General features: G+C 41.5%; 1 protein-coding gene and 1 pseudogene across 11 annotated transcripts in view; one reads left to right on the top strand and one right to left on the bottom strand.

Moving 5' to 3' along the window:
- Nucleotides 1-4,849: 4,849 nt before the first annotated feature.
- Nucleotides 4,850-8,382, top strand: LOC118716709 (annotated as a pseudogene).
- Nucleotides 8,383-15,439: 7,057 nt separating this feature from the next.
- Nucleotides 15,440-17,399, bottom strand: part of TLE1 (TLE family member 1, transcriptional corepressor) — an 87,882-nt gene continuing 85,922 nt past the window's right edge. For 10 of the 11 annotated variants that reach the window (XM_036433694.2, XM_036433696.2, XM_045580092.1 and 7 more), the window contains 3 exons: nucleotides 17,135-17,285; nucleotides 16,170-16,246; nucleotides 15,440-16,027 (listed from right to left, as the gene is read on the bottom strand). In XM_036433694.2, coding sequence (XP_036289587.1) covers nucleotides 15,920-16,027; nucleotides 16,170-16,246; nucleotides 17,135-17,285 — 336 coding nt within the window. In that variant the 3' untranslated portion in view covers nucleotides 15,440-15,919. Of the gene's footprint in view, nucleotides 16,028-16,169; nucleotides 16,247-17,134; nucleotides 17,320-17,399 lie in introns of all 11 variants that reach the window. The other variant, XR_004987156.2, reaches the window with a different exon arrangement.

Here is a 17,399-nt window from a genome sequence, read left to right as displayed (position 1 = left end):
ACCTCTTCTCTTAAAGGAGCACTTTATGGCTTCTCTTTGGCATATCCATTGCCCCTGAGGCCATTATTAAGTAAAATGAGGGTTACTTGGACACAAGCACTGTGATACAGACAGTTGATCTGATAACTCACATGGCTCCTGAGTGACTAAAGGGCAGGGAGTGTCCACAGTGTGGATACGCTGGACAAGGATGATTCACATCTCAGGCCTGAGGGAGTAGAATAGCACATTTCACCATGCTGCTCAGAATGGCATGCAATTTAAAATTTATGAGTTGTTTATTTCTGGAATTTTCCATTTAATATTTTCAGACCGTGGTTGACTGAGGGTAACTGAAACCATGGGAAGAAAAACTTCAGATAAAGAAGGACTGTATGCAGGTCTGAGGTTTCAGCCTGGAGAGAGGAAAAAGGAAAGAGACATCAATAAAGTCGTGGATCCACAGGATGTGTAGGTTATGTCCATGTCCCTGGTAGTTGTGAGCACTTGACTAGTCAGGGATCCCTGCTCTAGGGGCAGTGAATTGGGAAATAAAGGACTCTAGTCTAGAGTTCATACTCCACATTCTTCAAATGCTTCAAATATCATTATCTAAATTAGCAGTGAGGGTTCCATAATTAGCTTGGAAATGTTAGGTGTATGTTCTTCATTGGAAAAATAAGTGTTTTCAAGCTGTATGGTTAGCTAGAATGATTATGCATCATCCTGCAGAAACAAAGGGATAAGCCCTGTGAGTCCTGCAGCCCAACAACTTAGAGCTTTCCCAGAAGTCCATGTGGTCCTGAATGAACCTGCTGCTGATCCAACTCAGAAAACTTGCTAAGCCTCCCATGCAGGGTGCTATTCGGCACGCTCATGAGGACGGAGAACATGCACCGCACCTAGAGGACAGGTTGGACGATGTTTTCTTATATAGATTGGTACATTCTGAGACCAGCTATCATTTTTAACTGTTGCTATGTGACCAACCCCCCCCCCCCCCAAAAAAAAAAAGACTTAGTGCTTGAAGCAATGATTAATTTTCACAATTCCGTTTGTTGGAAGTCTGGTCACTGTCCTGCTGGCCTTGTGCAGGTATGGTCTTCTGAGGGTTTGACTGGGGCTGACTTTAGTTTTGTCTGGCTGTTGCTGCTGGCTGTCAGCACCCCGATATCCTCCACGTGAGCACTCAACCCCAGGAGACTAGACTAGACTTCTTCACACATGAGAGTGTGAGAGTGGAAGCTAAAGGACCTCTAGAGAAACGAGCAGAAGTCACTTCCCCCATGCACTGTCGGTCAAAGGAAATCACGAGGCCAGCTCACATTCTAGAGGAAAAATACACCCCGACTTTTGATGGGACTAGCAGTAACCTCACATTGCATAGAGGTGCACAGGGAAGAGTAATCCACAGGGGCCATTTACCAAAAGAACCCAACAACACATTAGGCTGAAGTGCATCCTTACCCACTTTTGTCAGTCTTCTTTATCATTTTGAATTTTTCTTCGGTACAAATTTCTTATTAGATCTAAAGAAAACCTCATCTTTTTTTTTAAATCTAATAATTTGATGAAGAATTCCCAATACACCAAGTAGAAGTGCCAGCACTGACATTTTGAGTTTCTTATGCTTGTATCATTGTAAACCTCCAATCCCACTGCTGGTAATTCTTAGTACAGAAATCCACTTCACCTGTACACAGAATCTGCAACACACTACAATTTGCTTTTAGGACACCACTGTCAGCTCCCTCCACTGTGGCTACCCTCCTTTGAGGCATCTTGTGAACCAAATGGTCCATTATAACCTTGTGTGAAAGATGCTCCACTGAGGCATGGGACGAAACAGTAACATTTTAATTCATATTTATGTATGCACATTTACATTTATTTACAACCTAAATTAATAAAATAAGGCTTACTGATATTTAAAAGCAGAGTTAACAATATAACCCCTACTTGGTTCATATGCTATATGGTTGAAATCATTCAGCCTTTTCAGATTAGCTTTTTTTTTTTTTAACTTAGTAATATATATTTAAAGTTCATCCATTCTTTTCATGGTTTGATAGCTCATTTCTTTTTAGTGCTGAATAATACTTCTTTGTCTTGATGTATCACAGCTTATTTATCTATTGTACTAATATGGGCTCTCTGAGGAAAAAGAACTAATAGCTTAGATATAGACAGATGGACAAATAGATAATGCAATATTGTGTGTGTGTGTGTGTGTGTGTGTGTGTGTGTGTATGTGTGTGTGTGTGTGTGTGTGGCACTGGGGCGGGGGAGGGGGGGTGCGGTCTGAGGTCCCCCATCAAGCGCAATCAGGCGAAGGGGACAGCCTGAGGTCCCCTGTCAAGTCCTGCAGGGTGGGGACGTGTACTGAGGCCTCCTGTCAAGCCCTGGGGAGCAGGGGGGGGGGGGGGGGGGGGGCCACGGCCTGAGGTCCCTCGCCCTGGCCAGGCACCATGCAACATCAGGTCCCTGCTATTTGGGTGTGACTCAGATTTTTTTTTTTAGGGCATAAACTAGGTCTTATTATTTTTTTTAAATGAAATGTGGCAAGTAGAGTACTTATTATAGTAAATGCATGTTAAATGAAGTAATAAGCTTGTTATACAGCTGATGTATCTAAATCTAGTGTTTGGGCTAATATTTTTATCAACAGTATCTTGAGGGGCATTGGCTCTGCAGATGCTGGGGCTTTTCAATGATTTAGATGTGAATGTTAAGATTTCTAACTATTTCATCCTGAGAGTCTATGTCTTCTAAAAGGCAAAACATTTAAAATGGATATAAATTAGAAGACAATGTGACACCTATTAAGACTCTGATGCAGAGATTAAAAGCAGCACTCACATTTACACTCTCTGTGTCGAAGGTATGGAAAGTCTGCATATTCCGTCAAAATATAATAAATTACAGCCCAGAAGAGATTGTATCGCGCTGTTAAGTATTAGCCCCAATATTGGAGAGGCAAACATGACTGACACGGAGGTTTGTGTATTGACAAAATGTGTGTCATGGAAAGCAATAATAACAGACTGGACCACATTCCTGAATGATTGTTTAATAAAACACAGAAGGACAGACATCTTGGCTGGGTAGATTCTATTTTATTCACTCTTCAAATAAGAGAGTCTTTCCAGCCCGATGATATGTCACAGGATTGTACAAATTGGCATTTGCAGATATCAAAAGGATGCCTGCCACCTAGAGAGCAGGTTGCATTTACTGTCAGTTGCTGGCTGTCAGCGGCCTTTCTGATCCTGTTTCCATGGAAATTGACATTAAGATAGGTGGTGGGGAGAAGGGAGCTATGGGTTGTGTTCTTATTTCATTATTTCAAATAAGATGTTTGAACCTTTTACCTGCTTTGCACCCATCTGAAACCGGTTTCCCTGGTAACGGAATCCGGGATGTGGCCCCCCAGTTGCTGAGAGCAGATACTCTTCCTCTGCTGATCTCAGAACACAGCACTGAAGGGGAGAGTCAGCAAGGCCAAGGGTCTTGGATTAGCTGTAAGGGTGAAAGGAAGAAATTGGAAGTGACCTAAAACTTCATAAGGTTGCTGAGTTGTTGTGTTTTTTTTTTTTAATTCAAGTTTTTCTTTAATTAAAAATCTAGTCATTCAAGTAAAACAAATATACAGGTGGTTACTATCTGCCAAAGACCTTAAAAACGGTCACCCTTAACTGCCTAATCCCGCTGCTCTACCCAGCACCGTCCCTGAGGCTCAGATTCCCTGCTCATGCATTTTCCTATACATCATGCTTACTTTTCTTAGAGGGTTAAAAGAGAAAAAGGAACAGTATAGACAAGGGCTCACTGGATCCTCCTCCCTGCCCCTCCCACTCCCCCAAGATCAATGTTTCCTCATCCTGAGTGACTTGCTTTCCAAAGGACTATAGTTGTTTTTAAAAGGCTTTTCATTGCAGAGGATATGCATGAGGTAGCACTAAAATGGCAGTCTTCTTTAAAAAAATACTAATATATGTACCTCCAGGGGAAGGAAAACCTTAGGGGAAAGAAAAGAGTGGCCAATAAACCAAACTATTAAGAATGGTTGCGCTTTACATTCCGAATGGGAAGTTATGTATCGGGGCTATTCCAATCGCAGAGCGCTGGATTCAGTAGAATGGCCATGTAAATTGAAAAGCAAACTAATGTCTCTTCAAGCTCTGGAAATCACAGAAGGAATTTGCTCCCAAGTGGAAAACGCTAGGCAATCAACCAATCACTCACCCAAAGAACAAAAGCTTTGTCTTTCTCATCAAGTGTCTTTTATGCAGAAGTAGGATATGGGTCACTGCATGCAATATCAGAGAGAAAACTAGAAGGGCAGAGGTTTCGGCACATAGACCTCGCTTGAGTTCTGATGCGTTGTATTATGGAAAGGGGAACAGTGTATTTCCTTCCTTTGATTTTGCCATCATCCCCCAAAAAATATTACACCTGAGATCCGTGATAAAAATGAAACTCTTGACTGAGATGTTAGTGTTGGGTGAAGGGAAAGGATTTTACTTTTATGCAAACAAGAAAGCTAACTATAGAAATGAAACACAGGCTTATAATTCATTCCCACCCTATGATCTAGTAATTCCATTCTTGACATTATTTTAAGGAAATATTTCAAAAGAAGAAACAGTTCTATATTTGAAGATTATTAGTGCACTATTAGTTATCAGAGTTAAAATGTGGTAAAAATAACCATGCAACATTGCAGAAGTAGTCTAATAAATGGTGGTGTATCATTCAATGTTGAAAAAAAAAAAAAAAAAAAGAACTGAACACTGCAGAAATATTGGGATGGGGGAAGGGGGACTTGTGATAGCTTAATGTGAAGAGCAGAAAAACCTTTACACTGCTGATGGGTATGTAAATTGCTGCAGCCACCCTGGAAAACACTACCAAGGTTTCTCAGGAAATGAAAAATAGAATTACCATTATGACCCAAGATTCTCAATTCTGGGTATATATATTCCAAGGAAACAAAATCATAACCTCAAAGAAATACCTGCGCTCCCACGTTCATTGCAGCATTATTTACAATAGCCAAGGTTTGGGAACAACCTAAATGCCCCTCAACAGATGAATTAAAAAAAATGTCTCACACACACACACACACACACACACACACACACACACACACCAAGAATATTATTCAGTCTTTAAAAGAAGGAAATCCTGCCATTTGGGACAATATGGAAAAACTTGGAGGAGGGCATTATGCTAAGTGATATAAGCCAGACAAGACTATCACACATTAAAAAGTCAAACTTAGAAACAGTAGAATGGTGATCATCAGGGCTATGGGAGAGAGGGAGACGTTAGAAAAGAGGACAAGCAGAACTGGCGGCCTCCAGTGTCTATGCCCCGGCAAAGCCCAACACCCTTGCGCAGGCCGCCCAGGTCCAGAACCCTTTAGAGAATCTGGTGGCCTTGGTGGCAGCCTGGGAGGAAGAGGAGGACGAAGAGGAAGAAGAGGAGGAGGAACAGGAAGATGAGAAGGCAGTGCAACAGGCGCGGGCGATGACTGACTTTAACATCATGTCCAGGGTGAATAACCTAACATATATGAACTAGGAGGGCCCTGTGAACATTTCTGATTTTACCGCTCTAATGATGAATATTTCAGGAAACTAAAAGAGCTAAAGACTGCCCACATGGTAACTATGGCAAATTTAGAGGAAATGTACCAGAATAAATTAAATTTAAAGAAACTGCAGCCAGTGATCATCAGGGATGAAGCTTCTAGCATCTCTTCCATGTGTGTATCAGAAAAGAACTATCAACCTATCCTGTTAATCACATCACTTTCAGAACCTGATTTAGGTCATCCTTCCTCCTTGATTGTGTCTTCCTCTGAAGGTGAGCTGCCCAATTTGGAAAAAGACCATCCTGAAGAAAGCAGAATGATGACCTGTGCTAAGGAGCTCATCAACAACACGTGGACCAACGTTTCTGTTAAAGATTACATTCCGTGTGAAGACGCTGACTTCCCAGCAATTAAAAAAACAAGGAAGAAATAAAAAGAATGGGTGCCAAAGACTACAGTACCTGAGCCTTTTCAAATGATTAGAGAACAGAAGAAAAAAAGAAGAGACCATGAAATATAAATCAGATGTGGAAATGGTACACAAACTGCTCAAAAAACAAGATTCAGAGTGTAAGAAAATATTCCGAGCCAACCCAGTTCCAGAATTTGTCTTTTCCCTCCTTTATCATAATATAGTCAAGCAAAATGAAGATCGGAGAATTATGAAGGAGGAAAACAAAGAAGCACTTTTGGCCTCACAAAAGCCATTTTGCTCACAAAAGCAAAGGAGGAACAAAAGCGAGCAATCCTGGAAAAGCAGCTGAGAGGTTTTATTAAGTCTAAAAAGAAAACAAATCAATTTAAAGCCAGACCTATACCTCGATCTACTTACAGTTCAACTACCAATAATACATTAGAAGAAGAAGAGCTCTTTAGAAACATTAAGACACAGAGGAGGGCTCAAGAACTTCTACCGAATTCATCCCCTCCGCCTTAGAGTCCACCTCACAGAAGTTTTGCTACAAGGAAGCCCAGGAATCCCGAACGGGCTGAAAAATTGAAGTATAAATGCAAGTCTAAGAGCCAGTTTGCTGATTTTGGAGAACCTCCTGAGAGATATCAGAAGCACCTCTCAGAACAGAAAAGTCCAGAAATCCTGTTAGTTTACAAACTGTCTGATCTTCATGTGGCCTCACATGCATCCACTAAAAGAGAGAAAATTTTGGCAGATAATAAAGCAGATGAAGGAACTTTGGAAGAAACACATTGGGCTTATCAGTCTCTAAGGCACAAGTCACCAGTAAGAAGTCCCAATACAAAGCATGTGCTTCATAACGGCAATCCTCCAATGCCCACAGTATCTTCCAGAGGAAGAGAACAAGCCAGCAGATTACTTGAGGAAAAGAAAATGTTGGAAGAGAGAACTCGGATCCTAACTAAGCAGAAACAAAGAATGAAGAAATTGCAGAAACTCCTGACAACCCAGACTAAGGCTTATGACTCACATCAAAGTTTAGCTCAAATGTCTAAATCCAGAATAAAATCTTTCAGAAAGAGTGGAAAGGAAAGGATGAGATAATACCAATGAGAACTAGAGAAAAAATTAAAATACAGGCCACTGCTATTTCAAAGAGCTGCTCAGAAAAATGCAAGAATGGCAGCAGAAAAGCATTACTCATAACACCCTACAAGCACTAGGAGTATCTGATGAGTTTGTTTCAAAGAAAGGCCAAAGTGGAAAAATATTTGAGTTCTTCAGCAATCAAGAGATGAAAAGTTTCACTGAGGATAAAGAAAGCTTTAATGAAGAAGAAAATATGGGAGGAGAGAATGGGGAAGAAAATTATTTCACTGAAACCAACAGCCAGGATTCTCGAAAGGAAAGAGAAGCCGAAGAAGAAAGTGGAGAAGAGAAATCTGTTGCAGAATAAACCAGAATCAGCAGGGCCTCCTCTCTGTGCCATTGCTGTTTTTTGCAGCATCCAGTGTTAGCAGCTTTGCTTGTTGTGTTAGGAATGTGGATAGGAAGAAACCCTTCTGATGTGTGCAGGGCTCTTTAGCCAAGTTATCTGTAGCCAAAATGGCAAATCCAGCTGATTAGTCATTTAGTCCTGGTAAGGCTTTGCCTATTGAGTTTTTTAAATTGCTACATGTGCTCTGTTTGCAACTTTGCTCTTACTTGCATTTTTAAAAAGCGGTTGATAATCACAGCTGTCACAAACTGATTATTATCTCATTATTTTTGGTAGAAAAAAAACTGGCTTAGCATTGAAAGCAGAGAAAAGTATTGTCTTTTGGTGATTTGTTTGAAAAAAAATTTTCTGGAAAGCATAAATCAATACATATCTTAAAATCGTACTGTTTAGCCATTCTTTTTCTTAGCAATACATCTCACAAAATGAACCCTCACAGTTGTTTTAGTAAACTTGCTTATCTGAACCATTTTTATTTTTATTTAATTTTTAAAAATCTGGACCATTTTTTAAAAGTAATAAAATATAGGAAAAAATAGGTACTTGCTAACCTATATTTATTTTTGCACTGAAAGTTTATTATTAAATTATCCACCCTATTATCAGTTTTTCTTTTTATCTCTGGCTTTAGTCTAAATTATTTTTGACATATAAATTATTAGAAAAGTTTTTATACTTACTTTTTAACCTTGTGTATTATGGCAGATAGAAATAATCATAGAATTCTGAATTATAATCATAATAAATAACAAGCTAGTTTTAAATGAGATGAAATTGTGCATAATAACTTGTCGAAGGCAAGTCTCCAAATAATTCAGGCTTACCTCTTTAATACTAGAACCAGGGTGTTCAATTTTTTTATATATTATTTCAGACACACTTTGTCTTTCTGAGAATGATGTTATATGACTTTTATCATTTTTCCTCTGTAAGCAAATTTTTTGTTATAAGAATTAAATATAAAGATGTAATAGAGACATTTTCTTTTATAAAAATAATCAACTCATAAAGAGGATTAACTAATAAAGGTATATAATAGCAGTATTTACTTATTGGAAATTTATGCTTTTAATGAAGAGATAGGGTGATTTTTTCTAATTAAGGGCAAAGGTTTATTTGCTATTTCTTTTTTATAGTTTGTGTTAAACTATTTGTCACTACCATTAGACTGCAAACTCCTTGATAGTTGGCATCACTTTAAAATTTATCTTTGTATTCCTTTAATATTTTGCACAGGCTTGTGCATATCATAGGTACTTAATAAAGGTTTGGGTGAGCAAGTAAAAAAAAATTATAAACTTACCTATAAGGTGAATAAGGTCTAAGGCCAATACTATTTGTTTAACTGAAATTTGCTTACAGTAGAACTTGTAATGTCACCAAAAAAAGTAAATGTGTGAGGTGGTGAATGTGTTAATTCTATGGAGGGAATCCTTTCACAGTGTATACATGTATCAAATCATCATGTTGTATATACTTTAAATAGTTTAGAATTTTATGTGTCAGTTACACCTCAAGCAGAAAAAAAGACAGAAAATGAAAGTGAGAAGCAGGTTCTAAAACCATGTGGACAAGGAGGTAGAACAGTACAATTAAGACAATGGGGCTTTGGACGGTGACCAACAGGGTAAAGCGAACTCCATCAACAATTAGTCGTCTGATCTCAGGCTGTATACTGAATCCATGTGCCTCAGTTTCCTCATCTGTTAAATGATATGAAACCAGTAACCACTTCACTGAGCTCTTGTGAAGATTCAGTGAGATAACATGAAGAGCTCACCTATCCTTGTCACATGGTAACACTCAACCTGTGTTATAGTTGACATAATTGGCATACAAGGTTTATTTTTCCTTGGTGGTGCAATTGGGGATTTTAATTTCCTTCTTTGTACCTTGCTACGTTTTCCAAATGGAGAATGAGAGTTGTACGATACTTGTATAGGATAAAAAAACATATATATCAGGAGAGAACATCTGGAAGCCCCTGGCTCAGTGCCTGGCACACCGTTCTGCCAGCCACTTGTTGGAATGGCATCACTGGTGGTCCTAGCCAACTACTGTCAACGTAGGAATTCACATCCAAGATGCCGAGAGCTACTGCCCTTCCCTTGCTGCGGTTTTCCTCAGGGCAGTGCCTCACCCACATCCTCCCCCTGCTATCAGCAGGTCCTTCCCCAGGCCCCGTGGAACAATTCCACCTTCGTCCTCTGCCCAGAGGCCACCTCGCCACGTGCTAACTGAGATCACATCCTCCATAAATGCTGGCCGGCTGAATCTAATGATAATTTGAATGAAAACATTTTATAACAGTCAGCAGCTTATTGTTCAACATACAGTTAAGTATTCCACTCTTTCAGAGAACAATTTCTAACCTTAATTATGCAGCATCTCTCTAATTAAACACATGTACATTCTTGAGGCTTACACTGTCCATTAGGTCATCTCAGTAGGTTTTCCAAGCTGTAGAAGACTCACATTAAGTTATGGCTAAGTTAAAAAGCAACATTTTTAAAAACTTGACTTTGGTTTAAACCTATTATAACATTCAGCTTCAAATGTTAGTTTTGGGGACAAGAACCATATGATTTCACTCATATGTGGGACATAAAACAAAAAGCAATAGACAAAACAAAACAAACTCATAGACAGAAAACAGAATGGTTATTACTAGAGGGGAAGGGGGAGGAAGAAGTAGAGGGTAAAGGGGGTCAAATATATGTTGTAAGCACACAATGCAATGTACAGATGATGTATAATAAAACTTTACAACTGAAACTTCTATAGCATTAACCAATGTTATCCCCAAAAAAGCTTTAGTTAACAAGAAAAAAACAGTTTTGGGAACAGGGACTATTGCAAGAACAGCAACTTCGAAACAGTATGCCTTGCCCAACCGGTGTGGCTCAATGGTTGAGCACCAACCTATGAACTAGGAGGTCATTGTTCAATTCCAGGTCAGGGTACAAGCCCAGGTTGTGGGCTCGCTGCCCAGAAGGCGGGGTGTGGGAGGCAGCTGATCAATGATTCTCTCTCATCATTGCTGTTTCTTCCTCTCCTTCTCCCTTATTCTCTGACATCAATAAAATACGCATACACATACACACAAACAGTATACCTTGTATCTTATTGTCATTTTTCTTTTAACCCTCCAGCCCCAAAGCCTAAACTGTGGTATGGTCCCAATCTTAAGAGAATATGAATATATTTGAACATTTCCTGAATATACTAATAGTTCTATTGTTATAATGCTGCTCCAGACCAGCACCCTCAGGATCACCGAGCAACTTAGTTTGAGAAATGCAAATTCTCGGCCCCCACATGGACCCACTGAACCAAAACTCTGAGATGGGGGCACAGAAATTGAATTTTAACTAGTCCTCCTGGTGATTTGGATGCAGACAAAAAATTTGGGGAAAGCTTCTCTAGAAAAATGAACCCAATTAAAACCACTGAACTGGCCGAAACCGGTTTGGCTCAATGGATAGAGCGTTGGTTTGAGGACTGAAGGGACCCGGGTTCGATTCCAGTCAGGGGCATGTACCTTGGTTGCGAGCATATCCCCAGTAGGGGGTGTGCAAGAGGCAGCTGATCAATGACTTTCTCTCATCGATGTTTCTAACTCTCTATCTCTCTCCCTTCCTCTCTGTACAAAATCAATAAAATATATTTAAAAAAATAAATAAATAAAACCACTGAACTGTTTAAGTGCAAGAAGTCCGGGGAGTAAGTTCCCCTGGCCATTATCCTTAAAGACAAGTGTCCTCTAGCTCAGGGGAGCTTGAAACTGGTGACCTGCTGACTTCATTGCCAAGCGAGAGTGAAGAGAAGACATCCTTACGAAGCAAACAATCCATGAATCTGCAGGGGAGGGGACTTGAAATGTCATCACTCTGGCTCAAGCTGATGAGGGGCAGCCGTCTCTTGATGGAGCTAAACAGGATGCTGAAATTAAGAACTGGATCCCTGGCTCTGATTTGTTGGAAAACTTTGGGGAAAGTCACCACCTCAGTGAGCCATTAGCAAAAGTGCAATTTATAAAAAAATATATTTTATTGATTTTTTTACAGAGAGGAAGGGAGAGAGAGAGCTAGAAACATCGATGAGAGAGAAACATCGACCAACTGCTTCTTGCACATCCCCCACTGGGGATGTGCCCGCAACCAAGGTACATGCCCTTGACCGGAATCAAACCCTGGACCTTTCAGTCCGCAGACCAACGCTCTGCCACTGAGCCAAACCGGTTTCGGCCAAAAGTGAAATTTTTAAAAGCCCTGTATAAAGGCTCCACAGGTTTGGAACCAGCTGCTGCTTCTCAGTCACGAAGTCTTAAATAACCCATTAAAAATCCCATCTCTGCCCTAACCCAGTGGTCGGCAAACTGCGGCTTGCCAGCCACATGCACTCTTTGGCCACTTCTTCAAAATAGACTTGCCCAGGCCGAAAACCGACTTCTGCAAATGGGCTAAGAAGTTTCAATTGCACTGTACTTGTGGGCCTGCACGTGGTATTTTGAGAAAGAGCTACACTCAAGGGGTCAAAGTGCCTCATGTGGCTCGTGAGCCACGGTTTACCGACCGGTTGGGCTCAGCGGATAGAGCATCAACCTGTAGACTCAAGGGTGTCCTAGGTTCAATTCCGGTCAAGGGTATGTACCTTGGTTGTGGGCACATCCCTAATAGGGGGTGTGCAGGAGGAAGCTGATGGATGTTTCTCTCTCATTGACATTTCTCTCTACCTCTCTCCTTCTCTGTAAAAAAATCAATAAAATATATATTTTCAAAAATAAACATCTCTCAAACACTGAGAATTATTATAATTTGTCAATCACTTCCCTGTTGCCTGGTAAATAACAGAAACTTAATAAAGGTGAATGAGTCTATTGACGAAATATGTTGTCCTTATTGTAAGTGATAAAAACATCTAGTTATGAAAAAGGTACTACAAACCTATCATATTAGAACTTCAGTTTTTACACAGTAAACGTCAATTCCATGGAAGTTACATGGCAAAAACTTACATGCAATATATCTGTAAAGACTGAGTGATCAAAAAAAAGGTAAATATATGTAATGTAAACCTATTACAAAGAATGAAGAAAACAATTATATGCATAAGTTATGTTAGTGAACACAAGCCTACCTACTCTTTTTTTATACATATAGTAGAGGCCCAGTGCACGAAATTCATACACTTGGGGGGGGGGGGGCGCGGAAGGGAGGTATCCCTCAGCCCAGTCTGCACCCTCACAATCTGAAAATGCTGGCTCTTAACCACTCGCCTGCCTGCTTGCCCAATCAGCCCCTAACCACTTCTGCCTGTCAGCCTGATTACCCCCTAACCACTCCCCTGCCGGCCCAATCGACACCTAACTGCTCCACTGCCAGCCCAATCACACCCCACGGCCCTCCCTGACAGCCATCTTGTGATGACACAAGGGCGAGATACCACCAAGGCTTAGTATAGATATTTTTATTGATTTCAGAGAGAAAAGGGGAGAGATAGAAACATTAATGATGAGAATCATTTATTGGCTGCCTCCTGCATGCCGCCCCACCGAGGAACGAGACCACAATCCAGGCATGTGCCCTTGACCAGAATCGAACCTGAGACCCTTAAGTCCGCAGGCCGATGCTCTATCCACCAAACCAAACCGGCTAGGGCAAACCTACCTACTCATACTATTGCACCAGATTGGTACCTAGAGAATTGAAGGTAAGAGGCACTTTGAATCGCTTGGAAAAATCACAACCCACCCAGATTTGAAGGAACATAGACAGGACCCACGATAAACCTGAATCTGGTTCTGCCTCCTATGAAGCCATAGTTTTCCTGAGTCTTGCTTACTTAAGAATGATGATGGTCACCTCAATTTTTTTTTCTTAAATATATTTTATTGATTTGATGAGCATGACTCTTGGCACATACTGGTTATCAATGTCTAGCTGAATCTGAAATTTATTGAACCCTAACTTACAAGAGGTTTGGCTCACCTGAGTTTCAATAACCATGATCCCCACCACTTGGAGAGGAGTGTTAATTCAGTTACTTCCTAAATTCACAGCTTAGGGAAAAAATCTCCCATGCCTGCCCCCTCCACTCACAATCCTATTTCACATGCCCATTTCTGATCCTCAAAACCTAAAAACTGGGCATGACAATTTTATTATTTCCATTTTTATGAGCAGGGAGACAGTTTATCCAGGCAATTCGTTACGATTCCAAGCCCCCTGAGCAGAGGGACTAGCTCTAGAATGCCTCTTCCAAGACCAAATGAGTGCCTCATACAAAAGCAAATCCTTAAGTTGATAAGGTCTAGACCTTATTAGAGAAAACCCAATTAGAGAGAGAATATCAGAAGCTGGATAACCTACAGAGCATGAGGGGAGAAAATGCAGAACAAAAAAAAGACTATTTCTTTAACTCAGAATTCTTTTGAATGTGCCCTCCCCCAACCCCCACCCCCGCTTCATGGACACCCACATTTCCCAGTCTAGGGAGTGACTACATCCTTGTTAACCAACAGGATGGGAGGGATGAACCAATGCCTAGTCACCTCCTTGTGCGCACATCCCTGCCCCTGGACTTCCACTCTGTCCACTGCCAGCTGGAAGCGGGGACGATGAAGCCACCCCGGAGGCAGAGCGGCACTGCCGGCCTAAGTCTCTGGGTCTTACGCGGGGGAGACGCAAACCTTTGTGGTCTCTAAGCCACTGTATAGTGGGGTCTCTGTTCCAGTAACTTAGCCTCTGTCCTTCTATTCCAGAAAATGGGGAAGTGAAAAGAGAGAACAGAAAGGTACACAGTCCTTTAAACAGCGGTCAGAGTCTGTGGTACAGAAACCTGCTTCGTTACACAAGGAAAGAAGGAGAAATCAAGTTAGTGATTAGGGCTTTGCCATTCGCTTAATAAGAGAAAATATTTAACGAACTCTGTACATAAACAAGCATTATATTGGCAAAAAGCAAACAAAATAATGTTGTTAAATGTGTAAAAAAAAAATAAGGTCTGGATAGCAAACAAACAAACAAAAAATATTAAGACAAATTTACCAACAGCTCTTGGGATCATAAGAAAGCAAGAACATTAAAAAAAGTCCTTAGATGTGATTTTTAAATTCCCAGGAAATGTGGCTTAACATCGTTGCTCATTATTTTCTAAAATGTATCAGTAAACAATAGGTATATAGAGAATGAGCCCTGGACTCTTTTCAGGAGGAAACATGTATGGCAGCTTATTCAAAGCCCAGGGTTAGGTTTCATCTAGTCTCATCAGTAAAAGCTCACCCACAACAAAGAGGAACAGACTCGCGGCGGAGAGCAACGGCTGAGCTGCAGGGGAAGCCTTAACGAGGAGGGTGAGGTGAAGCGCTGGGTGTGGTTGGCTTCAGAACAGTAAGTTAATCTAACAGATCAAATAAGTATTAATGGAGACAAAACCAGTTGACAGCTCACCTTTCTTTTACAGGTTAATAACCTCGACAGCTTCGTGAACATCATCAATCTTAACACTAGGCCCCAGTTACCTGCACACCTTGAGACGTGAGGCTTGTGAAGGAGAGATTAAAGGTTTGAAAATGCTGAGCCTTCTGTAGCAGAGAAAAGAACATTCTGTTCCCCAATGAATCACCAAGGGAAGCAGAATTTTCACCTGTGACCTCGAATGACAAGAGTATCCTAACAAAATAATAAATTTTGACCAAGTTATCTTAGCTTCCCAAATAAAACTGTTATTTATACGCCTTCGATTTACGCGTGATACCTAGTGTTGTGTTTCCAGTAACTCCAAAGTGCTGACTGGGATGCCATGCAGCGGAAACCCAGGGCCAAATACATGAACAAAATCAGAAGTGCTTTTAAAATGTCCTCTACAAATGTTGAGACTTTGCTTAAAAAAACCCACATCAGTGACCCCAAGCATTGATAATAACAAGAAGGCAAAGGAAAACCACTTATTGGTACTAAAGCCTTTACTGTAATAAACCAAATATATTTACAATTTATACAAATGTTTAACCTTCAACAAAAATACAAAAAAACGTTTCACAAGATGCAAAACCAGGAAACAAGTTCATTGGAGACACCACTGCGCTACCAAGGACGGAAGGTGAGGGGAACCGCAGGGAACAGAAAGGTAATCTGTGCAGACCACACAGAAGGAAAAGGACCGGCTCCACCCGGGCCACAGGCTCTGTCCCTCAAGCCCGCAGCCCCGGCCCCTCTGTCCACTGGCCTTGGTGCTCCATTTGGTCTAGGCAGATAGGTGACCTTCTGTTGATGGACGCGTCGCCTCTTCTTTGTAGACTCAAAGTCGTTTTGTGTCAAGGTTTGAAAACAGGTTTTCTTGTTTTTAAAGTTACAACTCTTCTATTTCTACAAATTCAAAACATTTTGGCCCAATTCAACTATAAACATTAAACCATGTAATGTCTTCAGTAGATGACTTCGTAGACTGTAGCCTTCTTGTCCCCTGAGCCAGTGACTATGTACTTGTCATCCACGGAGATGTCGCAGCTGAGCACAGAGGAGGACTCTTTGGACTGGAAGAGAGGACAGCGGGGGCATGTTTACTGTAGAACAGAGATGCTCAGGGGCCCCGCTCCCTCCAAGGCACCTTCCACTTGGGGTGTCTCTGGGCCGCCAAAGCCAAACTGTCCTTCTCGGTAAGGAACCCTGACTCACCTGGAATATACTAGCTCCGTAGGGCGTCCGCCAAGCGTTGAGGAGGTTATCTTTCCCAGTACTCACAAACCACTTACCTAAAATTAGCAAAGGAAGATGTGGTTTAACAAGATTAAAAAAATCCCTACTATACTATAGCTCCATGGACTTAATCAAACTCAGAGCATTTTTAATCATGAACTATCTTGTCCAAGGGCTGGGCTATGCTATGAGCAGAGACAGCAGTTTTAAATCCAGGCTCTGCTGTGAATCACCTGTGAACTTGGTTTAATGAAAAAAGCGGCAAGGACCATGTCAGCCTCCTTAGCCACGATGGGTAGCACCACACCCAGCACACCATGGGTCCTCAAACAGGGAATCAGTGACTTTGCTGTCCTTGTTAGTCTTCCCATGACAATATGGGGCTAAGAACGATTAAATGACTGACCTAAGTAAAATGCCAGACACGACGCATGGCGCACAGAGTGCGGTCAGTGGTGATAGCAACTCATCTAGCATCGATCTCGCGAAAAAGTGTTTGATCCTGTGTGGGCTTCTTCCCTCTGTATCCTCACTGCAGGGAGCAGCCTGCAGGCTCAGCTACACATTACATCCTGACTGTGGGCTCCGCACCCTGGTCACTCCCCCATGACTCCCTGCACTCCTGCCTGCCTCTTCAATAAATCCCCGCCCAGCCCTCTTCAGAGCTGCAACTAACCGTGCCCTACCCTGACCCCAGACTCTCCCCACCAAAAACAAATGTGTCAAAACCTTGTATGAGGCAATTTCATTGCCTGCTGACTTCTCTCGAATTAGGAAAACAGACATCATTGTGCTCTGAGGGACATATTAAGACAGTGGAATTATTACTTCCAGCTGCTCAGAGAACAATATTTTTTTCCAGATACAATCTCCACTCTATGTTTCTAAAAGTCTTTTCCACAGAGGCCATCGCAGTCCTCGGAGGTCCCTTCAGCTGCACTCACCACAATAAGCAAACTTCAGGGACAGCACGCAGCTCTCGTGGAGGTGCAGCTGGTACTTGTCGGGCTTGTTCACGTGCAGGACCTCCACGTTGCTGCTCTCCATGCCCACGGCCAGCCACTCCCCGGTGGGGCAGTACCCCAGGGAGAAGATCTGCAAGAACAGAGCAGCGCACTGATGAGTTTGCCTAGTAAACGTACGATGGAAAAAGGCAGCAGGGAAAAGGGAAAAAATAGCAAGAACAGGAGGATGGAATCAGCAAACTCC

Source organism: Pipistrellus kuhlii, unplaced genomic scaffold (assembly GCF_014108245.1).
Source record: "Pipistrellus kuhlii isolate mPipKuh1 unplaced genomic scaffold, mPipKuh1.p scaffold_m20_p_12, whole genome shotgun sequence".
NCBI classification, from domain to species: Eukaryota; Metazoa; Chordata; class Mammalia; order Chiroptera; family Vespertilionidae; genus Pipistrellus; species Pipistrellus kuhlii.
This window is presented reverse-complemented; position numbering and strand designations above follow the sequence as displayed.